Source organism: Nicotiana sylvestris, chromosome 6 (assembly GCF_000393655.2).
Source record: "Nicotiana sylvestris chromosome 6, ASM39365v2, whole genome shotgun sequence".
Taxonomy (NCBI): domain Eukaryota; kingdom Viridiplantae; phylum Streptophyta; class Magnoliopsida; order Solanales; family Solanaceae; genus Nicotiana; species Nicotiana sylvestris.
In genome coordinates, this window is record NC_091062.1 from 204,076,590 (window position 1) to 204,087,609 (window position 11,020).

At 36.2% G+C, this 11,020-nt stretch overlaps 2 protein-coding genes across 3 annotated transcripts; both read left to right on the plus strand.

Annotated features, from left to right (window-relative positions):
* Positions 1-1,658: 1,658 nt before the first annotated feature.
* On the plus strand, positions 1,659-5,575 carry LOC104234213 (uncharacterized). 2 transcript variants are annotated; one of them, XR_712908.2, is made up of 6 exons: positions 1,659-2,009; positions 2,108-2,204; positions 2,733-2,832; positions 3,659-3,747; positions 4,695-4,947; positions 5,267-5,575. XR_712908.2 is itself a non-coding variant. In XM_009787744.2 (5 exons), the coding sequence occupies exons 1-5, from the start codon at positions 1,850-1,852 to the stop codon at positions 4,867-4,869; spliced, it is 621 nt and encodes a 206-aa protein (XP_009786046.1). In that variant the 5' UTR covers positions 1,659-1,849; the 3' UTR covers positions 4,870-5,098. The 2 variants fall into 2 exon arrangements, 1 of the variants encoding a protein (XP_009786046.1); XM_009787744.2 differs by lacking the exon at positions 5,267-5,575 and having other exon boundaries at positions 4,695-5,098.
* Positions 5,576-6,094: 519 nt separating this feature from the next.
* On the plus strand, positions 6,095-9,222 carry LOC104234212 (SNF1-related protein kinase regulatory subunit gamma-like PV42a). The gene is made up of 3 exons (XM_009787743.2): positions 6,095-6,615; positions 7,718-8,072; positions 8,606-9,222. Exons 1-3 carry the CDS (start codon positions 6,188-6,190, stop codon positions 8,942-8,944), a joined length of 1,122 nt encoding a protein of 373 aa, XP_009786045.1. The 5' UTR covers positions 6,095-6,187; the 3' UTR covers positions 8,945-9,222.
* The last annotated feature ends 1,798 nt before the right edge of the window (positions 9,223-11,020 follow it).

Sequence of the window (11,020 nt, forward strand, 5' to 3'; positions counted from 1 at the left end):
ATTTATTTCCACCATAATGACGATAATTGTTTCGCCCCCTGCCACGTCCACGTTTACGACCATGTCCACGACCACGGTAATTATTTTGTTTTCTTTCAAACTTATCATATGTTGCTACAACATTCACTTCCGGAAATGGAGCTGACCCAGTGGGACGGGCTTCATGATTTTTCATTAATAGAGTATTATTCTGCTCAGCCACAAGTAGGCATGTGATTAACTCAGAATATTTCTTAAAACCTTTTTCACGGTATTGTTGTTGTAGCACCACATTTGAAGCGTGAAAAGTAGAAAATATTTTTTCCAATAAGTCCTCATCTGTGATAGTGTCTCCACATAATTTTAATAGAGAACTTACTTTAAAGATAGCAGAATTATACTCACTTACGGTTTTAAAGTCTTGCAACCTTAAATGTATCCACTCATACCGAGCTTTCGGTAATACCGTAAGTTTTAGGTGGTCATATCGATCCTTCAAATTAATCCATAATTCAAGTGGATCTTTTACGGTTAAATATTCAGTTTTTAACCCTTCATGTAGATGATGATGAAGGAAAATCATGGCCTTCGCTTTATCCTGATTTGATGCTTCATTTCCTTGTATAATAGTATTTCCAAGACCTTTAGCGTCAAGGTGAATTTCAGCATCAAGAACCCATGATAAATAGTTCCTTCCGGTGATGTCAAGTGCCACAAATTCAAGTTTTGATAAATTTGACATAGTGAAAACTATCATAAAAGATGAATAAGTTAGAGAAATAATTATAATAATAAACAATTAATGAAAACAAAACGATTAAGGTAAAAGAAATGAAAATAGAGCTATATCATGTTAACAATCTACTATTTCATTTTATTCTTGCCATAAAGTAGAAATTACATACTTGTTTCATTTCACTTTATACTATTGATATATATGTGTTAATAGAATTGAACGTGACTAACATTATTAATATGTTCCAATAAATATAAAGTAATTAAAAAATTATTGCTTGTCAATTCATTTCTCACAGTTCTTCAAAATGCCTTAAAAATATGTTTTGATCCAGAGAGTCCATGACATTAGTACATAGCTAGTTTGATGACTTTGAGGTCCTCTAAGAGTTAAGCACGGAAGGAAATAGTTATTTAATCACTGCAATGTACTTAAACTATTTAAGATGCCCAAGCGCACAAGTAATCTGCAAACAGTGAGCATATGATATGTACTGCTATAAATAAGATGATTATAATGATACATACCTTAATAAAATATGGCTCAACTTAGCGGGAGTTAAGAATAAAATTAGAGCTTCGTGTTGATAACGTGTAATAAAATAAAAGTAATGCAGTAAAATGTAAATAAGAAGAGATAGAAAGAAGAGAGAAGTGTTTTCTTCTTTCACTATGGTGTATTTTTCCATTGTAATTACATGACATTTTATATGCATAAAAAGTAAAGATGATGGACATAAAGTAGAAAATTTAATCTTTAAATTATTCACAATATGGACATCCAATATAGCATCCAATGTAGTATCCAAAGTAATATCGAATGCACGAACTATTGATAAACTCAAAATATTCTCATGAACCAATTGACAAATGCCCAATCCCCCTTCAGTAACTCTTTTTGTCTCCACTCGCGCGGCATATGAAAAAGCTGATAAGTCAATTAACTGACTGACAGCGCGTGCAACTTGAAATTGCTGAGTATAAATTCGTTTCCCTACTTAAAAGCGTGACCAAGCTAACGGTCATCTCTTTAAAAAACCGAACGTCTCTGAGTTTCTGTTTCAATGTCTCTCCACTCTCTCGTTTCCCGTGTATAATAGAAAAAAAACTAGGAATTTTTGAGTGTGAGCTAATAATGGTGAAGATCATAGCGTGCTTTCAGCTTCCAAATCGGAGTTCTAGGGTTTGGACTCCATTTCTGCTAAACAATGGACTCGTTCGGAGTTTTGGTTACCGCAAACTTCCTGAACAGCTACTCAATCTCTCCGTCCTCAAATTAGATGGCTCTTCATTCGGTAAAATTGGATGAATATTGGAGTAGTAGTTAAGTTTTCATTGCATTTCATTGTTGTATTATGGCTAATACCGGTTGTTTGAATGGAATTTTGAATAGTAATTCATATAGCGAGGAATGCTACAGTAGCAGACCTTAAGCAAGCAGTTGAGGAAGCTTTCAATTTCTCGCGGGAGGATGAAGGAAAAATTTTGTGGTATGAATTAAAGGTTATTTTGTACAGTTGATGACACTACACGAGAAACAAAGGCGAATCTAGCCTTTGCAATGGGTTCAATTGAGCTTGCTTTTAATTCGGTTACTTATGCATAAAAAGGGGAAGTATAATTAAATTCATATATAATGGACTCATAAATTGTGAGTTTTTAAATATTGGATCCGCATTTACGAGAAGGCATCACCATATTGGAGACATGCTTTTGTTGCACTGTATTAGATGTGCTGTGATAATATGATAATGGAAATGGAGTCAAATATTATAATTTTTTGGTGCAATGGTTCAGAAAGTTCTAGAATTGGTTGTTATAATAGAATTTGTCATTAATTCAACTGCTTGCTAGTAATTGGTGTTTGAAATTTTCACTGTGTAATGTCAGTGACAGCAATCTTGTTGAATGCAAATTGACTGAAATAAATGGAGTAAATTAAGATGGGAAGAAATTTTGAACTTCCATCTTGATGTAAATATGGTAGGTCTTAAAAGTTGTATTGCCTATTGATGCAGGTCGCTCGTATGGAGCCACTTCTGTTTGTGCTATGGAAGTCAGAAACTTGTTAATGACAAAGCTTTGGTTAGCTGTTTGGGAATCAAAGATGGAGATCAGGTCAGTAGCCTATTTTTCTTACTGATTTGGAATTTTTTTTTAAAAAAAAGCTAAAGGAACTATGAGATGTGATGAGTTCTGTCGATGGATAGCCATGTGGGCTTATGATGCAGTCAGTGCTTGAAGAACCGTACGTACATACTAGCTCAGGCATCACATATTACTTAAGTTAGCATAGCTCCACATTTTCGGGACCAAAGCAAAGAATTTGTTCTTAAGCATACAATTTTCTTGCTTTCAGCCTCATGATATGTTTGAATCTTCCAGCTAGAATAAATTCTTGATCAAGTAATATATCTGCCTCGGCTGAAAATTTTGTGCCTATCTCTTGCTGGTTCCTATGACAAAGATAAGCTAGTACCTGTATCCTAACTAAGACTGGAACCTAGGAGAGATAATATGTGGATTCGAGGTATTGGAAATTCATCCCAGTTTATTGAATATGAATCTGCTTTGGATGTGCAGTGAATTGATAAATGTATCTACTTATTGGATATGATTCTGCTTTTGAATATGAATCTGCTTTGGATGTGCACTGAATTGATAAATATAGCTAGTAATTGGAAAACCTATGTGGCTTATAGAACAAGCAGTGAACATTCTATATCCAGTTTCTGCCTCTGTAGTACAAACACAAACATACACATAAATGTATGTAGACACACACAAGCAGTCAAACATACACTTTTTCTGAATACTTCATAATCAAGCTCTCATTAGTCGAAATGCTCTTATGAACTTCAAGAGTGGTCTCCCAATACACTCATTTTGTGCTTCTTACAATCGTGGTCTTACACTCTTTTTCTTTATTGTGTGGAGTCTGCAGCTTCAGTTTGCACAGCATGCGACATTGGAGTACAGGCCAGCTAAACAAAAATGGGGAAGCCAGAGTAACCAGTCCAAAGAATGCTCTATGTAAGGGCATTTCTAAGATGTGTGACCTTTCTTTTCTGAAGAGAGCAAATTTGACTGACCAAAGATATAGTTGATACCAGTATACCACTTCATTTGTATGTCATTTTGATACTCCAATATTTCCCCATTAGACATTTTAAGATAAAGCTGAATATTACTCCATAATTAAGATAAGGAACCTGGTTGCTTTCTTTTGCCTGAATGCTTTCTTTTGGTTGTGTAAGATGTTATTTTCAAGAACCGATTAGCTTAAGTCTAGGCCTATAGTCCCCTAGAAGTTCATTATTGCCTGGGTATGAATATTTAGGTTGGTTCACCATTCTTACATTGAGGATTGTGTGATCATGAGTTTTGAACCTCCACCTCAAGTTCACAAGTACTGTCAATACTTCTTACCTCATATAATATGGAGACTCTATGACTGGAAAGTGTTATGCTTGTGGACCTCATTTCATAGTTCACAAGTACCTGTCAGTACTTCTGACCTGATATAATGTGGAGACTTCATAACTGGAAAGTGTTATGCTTGTGGACCTCATTTCATAGTTCACAAGTTGTCAATACTTCTTAACTGATATAATGTGGAGACTCCATAATTGGAAAGTGTTATGCTTGTGGACCATCTTCTTCTACTTGTCTGCCAACATCCTATCCTCTAAAATGGTTACACGAGCGTTAGTAACAGACAATCCCTGAATTTTGGGGCAGACTCATCTGTAAAAAGAGATGAGATTTGTCTTTGGTGCAAAACTAAACAGAGAGCATCGGCAGTCAAAGAGTTAAGTTGCAACTAGGTAACCAGCAAATAACTGATTTCTAACAGTGGCTTCAATTGCTGAGAACACATATTTTGGCTTATACAACGTAGCACTGCATGTTTGTATTTATATAATTTGATCATCTGTGAACAGAATTTTAGTGGCATTCTCTAACAGTTCCTTTGCCAGTTCAAATGCCCATGAAGAGAATGTTGAAGATCATGCCAACATTGATGCCCAAGAGAAAAGCAAAATGATTGGTGATTTAGACGAGGACGCAATTCCTGCACCAAAATTCAAGCGGTCTCATTTTTTAAAAGGATGGTTATCTCGATCAAAATTTTGGGCCACAAGAAAGTTCTAGGACTTGTATTCACCTTCACTATGCTACCGATGGGTCTTTAGAAGTTTGAATACTAACTAGAGCTGAAAAACTGACCAGGTAGAGTGAAAGGGGTGCCAAACTGCTTGTGGTGCTGTATATGTTGTTGAATGTGAAGATCATTATCTTTTTTGTTTATTGTGAATAGGTTGTTCAATCTGTAATTTGTGAGTGCTGGTTCAATTGTTATTAGCAAAGCGCTCAATGCTCATCTTAGTTACTCCAATCTCCTCAATGCAGTAGATAGTAGCTAGCGTGCTCTTAGAAAGATTGTGCTATATGATAGGATCAGTTAATACGATCTGCTTAGATTTCTCAGTTCTATGTTATATATAGATCATAGCTCCATCCTTCCGTTTTCTAATTTTCTGTCTTCCAGGCAAAGTGATATAAAAAGGGTATCCCGCGTTCACGATCCCGGAAAGGGCCGCATCCCGAGGGGCGTGACGTAGGTGTCAGCTTACCTTAATACAAGCATCAGTAGCTGATTTCATGGCTCGAAACGGTACTATAAGTGGTGGAACTAAATGGTACAGGTTCAATAGCAGAAGCTGGATAAAGCAAAAATGACACACAATCAGGAAATACCACTCAGGGGAGACAAGTTGCAAAGAAAATTTTAGCAAGGCTGTTTGTAGCCTAGTCCACTCGAGGTTGGAAAGTACTGTGCTAAAGTGACTCACTGTCCACTCGAATTTTATATAATTTTGAGAAATATTGAGTCCAACAAAGTGGATAGTTTATAGTCGGGCTCCAATGCGGGTATTAAACATCGGGTGAAAACCAAAAAAAAATTAGATAGTATATCAGTATATTTTGAATCATCTCATATATTTCATAGCTTCTCCAATTGCTGGATAATTAAACAACAGCTAACCTGCTATAATCAATTGGTGTAACAAAAACTTAACAGTGCATATAAGTTAAAAACTAATTATTCCGCTAAATTGAAAGATTATCCACTATAGTAATGATAAAACGCTCTAAACATCTCTATTACTAATTATAATTATACTAATTCCCCTTTAAGACGGATAGGAAGAGAGAATCTCAAAACAGGGTATTGCTCAAGACACAAGTACCACGTAGCAAACAAAAACAACACATGTCATTCTACCATTCCCTAATGCTGACACGTATTAAGCCAGATCATTCCTGTCTTCTGGATAGACCCTATATTAGGCCATTTCTCGAGTCTGCCAAAGTTACTTCTCTCTTGTTTTTAACCCATCTCTGAATCAACCAAAAGGAAGAAAAGAAAACCAAGTCTCAAAATCAAGAAACAGAGTATTTACAAACTATGCAGGCAACTATGGATGTACAAGAAAGCCCCAAAAAATCTAAGCAGCACCAAATGCTGAAAGACAAGCAAGTGAAGGATTTAATGGTAGACAAAAGAAGGCTAGTGGAGGTTCCATATACAGCCACATTAGCAGACACAATAAATACTCTGATGGCTAACAAGGTGGTGGCTGTTCCGGTGGCTGCGCCGCCGGGACATTGGATAGGAGCTGGTGGTTCTATGATTTTGGAGTCTGATAAACAAACTGGTGTTGTAAGGAAACATTACATAGGGATGGTTACCATGCTTGATGTTTTGGCTCATATTGCTGCAAATGGTAGTGCTGATGATGCTGATCTTGCTAAAAAGATGATGGTCCCTGTTTCCTCTATTATAGGACATTGTATTGAAAGTCTTAGTTTGTGGACCCTCAATCCTAATACTAGGTATGTTGTTGGTAATTATTTTTTAAATTGTTGCTATTATGTTGTTGTTGGTACCGTTTGTTACTTTATTTTCATTATTCCTTGAGCAGAGTGTCTATAAACCTCTCTACCTTGTGGTTCGGGAACGCATTATCCTCCCCAGATCCCATCTGTGTCCAGTGGCAGTGGCACGGGGTTCAGTTGAACCCGCTTCACCAAAAAATAATACTATTTATATTTATAAATTACGATAAAAGCCGCATAATTTTGTATAATCATTTTATTTGAACCCACTAGACAATTACTATTTTACTACGTGCATTCTAGGATTGAACCCGCGTCCACAAAATCCTCCCCAGATCGCATTTGTGTCCAGTGGCAGCGGGTTCAACTATCGTTGTCCAGTGGCAACGGGTTCAACTCGCTTCACCAAAAAATAATACTATTTATATTTATAAATTACGATAAAAGCCGCATAATTTTGTATAATCATTTTATTTGAACCCACTAGACAATTACTATTTTACGACCAAAATCCTGGGTCCGTCACTGGGTTTGTTGTTAGTCGTGAAGTTTAAACCAACAATGAAAAGTTAAAATGGTCTAATCTGAGGTGCTTAGAGCTAGAATAAAAATTAAAAGGGGCTAAGTTGTTCCTAATTATCTCCATTTAAATAAATTTTATGATATAACTACCGATTGCGATATTGGGGTAAAAGACCAAAATTTTGTTCATCACGAAGATATTGAGGTTAACCAGCGATATTGGGGTACTCAACCTAGCTCAACTTATGTGGCAGACTTTGCTTTTTAGTCTATCCAAAGGAAGGTTATATTTCTATTTTTAGAAATAATTTCACTTTATGCTTCTCATATTTTTCCTTTGTTATATGATTTATCGTCGCTAAAGGTTTGTTTTGCTAGCTTCTGCATGACACCTGCTTTTTCGGTCCTACCAGAATTAACCCAAATAGAAGTTCACCCAACTACTTACAGTATATGCATAATTTATGTAGTATATGTGTATAATTATGTATAATCAATGTATAATCTATGTATATGACTAGAATAAGCAAACCAATTCATGTACTAATTGGTTGCATTTGTTGGATTATATCTGAAGCATTGTGGATTGTATGGAAGTGTTTAGCAAAGGTATACACCGTGCTATGGTGCCAATCGATGGACAATCAGAAAATGTAGCTGGTGTTGAGCTCACAGAGTCCGCATCATGTTATCGAATGCTAACACAAATGGATCTGCTACGGTTTTTGAATGACTTCCAAGAGCTTAAAGTTATCATGTCGCATAAGGTCTCGGACAAACAATTACAAGCAGTCACAGCTTCTGTATTCGGAGTTACTAATAAAGCAAAAGTTATCGACGTCATCAAATGTATGAGAGCAGGTTCGCTCAATGCTGTACCAATCGTGGAGTCGTCTGATGACATAGTAGAAGATCATACTCAGCTTGTAAATGTAAGTTAAAACTTTGGTTTGTTCGCTCCTTGTGAATTTAGTTAACATGGTGTAGCAGTTTGTTACAACAACAACGAACCCAGTAAAGAGTAGGGAGGCTCTTTCCGAAAGACCCTCGGCTCAAGAACAGTGAAAATGAAACAATAAACAAACAGTAGCAATAATAAGGTAATAAGACACGGAAGCGGTAGGATAGAGCCAATAAGACACGGAATGTAGGATAGAACCAATCCTACCGGAAATAATGACGCACCCTGACCCTGTAATAACAGGGAACTAGGAATAGGAAAAAATAAGAAGAGTACTAATACTACTGGTAAGACTAGACGTAGCCACAACATTACTTCTCGACCTCCGCACCTTCCTATCAAGGCATGTCCTTGTCCTCAGTTACCTGCCCTATTTTTTCACGTCGCTAGACATACTTGTTCAGAATTGTTATCTGTAGTTATTTTTTTTCACGTCGAGAGTCATACTTTCTGAATTGTTATTTGTAGTTACTACACTGTCAAGTTTCATATTGATATTTACAGGGGAAACAGAGGAAGATCATAGGAACATTTTCGGCAACAGACTTGAGAGGATGTCCTGTATGGCAACTGCAGCCTTTATTAAATCAAGGGGTTGTTGATTTCTTGAAGATGTTATCGGCAGCACAATTCTATGAATCTACAGGGCTGAGATCTTCGTCGAGGGAACTCGTTACTTGCCAACCAGAATCATCCCTAAGGGAAGCGGTAGAGAAAGCGGTTTCGAATCATGTGCATCGTGTTTGGGTGGTGGATGAACAAGGCTTGCTAGAGGGAGTAGCGTCCCTCACTGATATGATAAGAGTCATTCGGCTCTGGTATCTTACTGAGATTTTGCAATAATGTGTTCTAGTGTCAGGGAGATGTTTTGCGGGCGGTTTTGTATCTGCAATTTCTTTGTCTGGTTAGCGAGTGGGGTTTCCTTTATCTGTCTCTTTTACTAAAGAATTTGCTATCGGAAAGATCTTGTCACGTTAATCTTTTTGGCGAGATATGCACAATTCATGAGCGTGATGTAATATGGGTTTATGCTGAAATGTGCCTACATTTTTTATGTTCAACTAAGCATGTATCATGGAGTTTTATTAGGAATGCTAAGAGAGATGCTTTATGTATTGCAACATTATGTTTTTCCATTTCGTTTGCCAAAGATCATTGAATTATGCGATCGAACATGGTGGAGGCACTTTTTTTTAAGAAGATACGTACAGGTTAGGGGGAATGCATTTTTATGAGATAATGTTCGTCTTTTGGTCTTCCGGCAGTTCGGATTAAATATAGAATTTCGGTTTGGATTTTCGGTTTCGGTTTTTGGATTGAAGAAATAACAATCCAAATAAGTTCGGATTGGACCGGATTTTTTAAATTCGGTTTCGGATTAATGGGGTTGGATATTTTGGATTTTCGATTTTGAGCTTATAAGTTGACATGTTTCTTCTTTTTACAAAAATTAATATCCTAATGAAGTATTCATATTAAATTACCTGAAAAGTTACTCATTCTCACCGCAATCATCCAAATAAAGTATTCAAGTAATGAAATTACAATCAAGAAAATGCAACAGAGACATTAATACGGCTGATAAGAAGCAGTAATAGTAAATCATGCCCAAATAGAATATATTCTAACAGTATCTTAGTAATTAATATTACATATATGAAATAATATCTAATGGATAGGGTATTTAACTTATTATTATTGACATATAGATAACGTACGAAATATAAAGTACGAAATTTTCGGATATCCAAAAATCCAAAGTACCATATCCAACATCCAATCCGAAATTCAAAAAATTTAAAAATTAAATTCAAAATCCAATCCGTAATCCGAAAATTCAAACCAAAAATTTTAAAAATTCGAATTTCGGATTTGCCCAAACTATGCCCACCCCTACCTACGCGTATTCACGGTTTGATTTGCTAGGTTTTTGGTAAAACCAAACCTAACCATGAAGAAAGGACAAGAAGGGCAAAAGAGAAATATATGCAACTTAAGAAAAATAGAGGTTAAAAGCTTGAAAATCGAGATAATTAACGACAGGACATAGAAGCACCAGTTAAGACAATTTGATGTGTGAAGCCACAAGGAAGCTAGTATTGCAGTATAATTGACTATCGAAAAGAAAGAAAACATTTTATATTTAATTCGGGACGAACAAGATATCAGAGTGGGCAAACATGAGCCATTGTCGCAATTTAGTTACCCAGCAACGCCCATTATAGTCCCCTTGGCCGCAAATATCCCTGCACAACTAGCAGCTATTATGATTGGGCAAATTACAACATAAACTAATTGCATTCGCTAACTAAAAAGTGTACAAAATATGTATATTATATGCATACAATATATAAATATGCAAAAAAATAATACATTTTATTGGTTATTATTTTTGGAGGCGGCTAGAAATATATATTTCTCTTAAATCCATTTCGTGGTGCAAAAAGATAAGTACTGTCACACCTCCTTTTTGCGCGCCCTGCCCCGAAGGGTTAGATGCGCGGGTGGAGTTTTTCCAATTTAAGTGACAATATTCGAAATGAGATTATTTATTTAATTCAGAGTCGCCACCTGGGAAAGGTTTGGTTTTTGGTGTCCCAAGTCACCGGTTTATCTTGAATCCCAAATCGAGGAAATTTTCGACTTTTCCAAATGAAGTCTGCGAACCAGAAATTCTAAGTAAGGAATTCTGTTGACCCGAGGGAAGGTGTTAGGCACCCTCGAATCCCGTGGTTCTAGCACGGTCGCTTAAATTGTTATAATGGCTAAATATCTGATTCAAATACATGTTATGACTTACGTGCTTTTATTAAGTTTAAAAAAAACCGCTTTTATTATTATCATTTATTTTTATAGAATTGCAACGTCGTGAAAATGCATCTCGAACCACGTCACAATCAATGCACCCGTGATCGTCAA

Coding starts and splice junctions, on each gene's coding strand:
- LOC104234213 (XM_009787744.2), top strand. CDS start 1,850: ATGGTGAAGATCATAGCGTGCTTTCAGCTTCCAAATCGGAGTTCTAGG. Junction 2,010..2,107: donor ATTAGATGGCTCTTCATTCG/GTAAAATTGGAT, acceptor AATTTTGAATAG/TAATTCATATAGCGAGGAAT. Junction 2,205..2,732: donor GATGAAGGAAAAATTTTGTG/GTATGAATTAAA, acceptor CTATTGATGCAG/GTCGCTCGTATGGAGCCACT.
- LOC104234212 (XM_009787743.2), top strand. CDS start 6,188: ATGCAGGCAACTATGGATGTACAAGAAAGCCCCAAAAAATCTAAGCAG. Junction 6,616..7,717: donor ACCCTCAATCCTAATACTAG/GTATGTTGTTGG, acceptor TTATATCTGAAG/CATTGTGGATTGTATGGAAG. Junction 8,073..8,605: donor ATCATACTCAGCTTGTAAAT/GTAAGTTAAAAC, acceptor TGATATTTACAG/GGGAAACAGAGGAAGATCAT.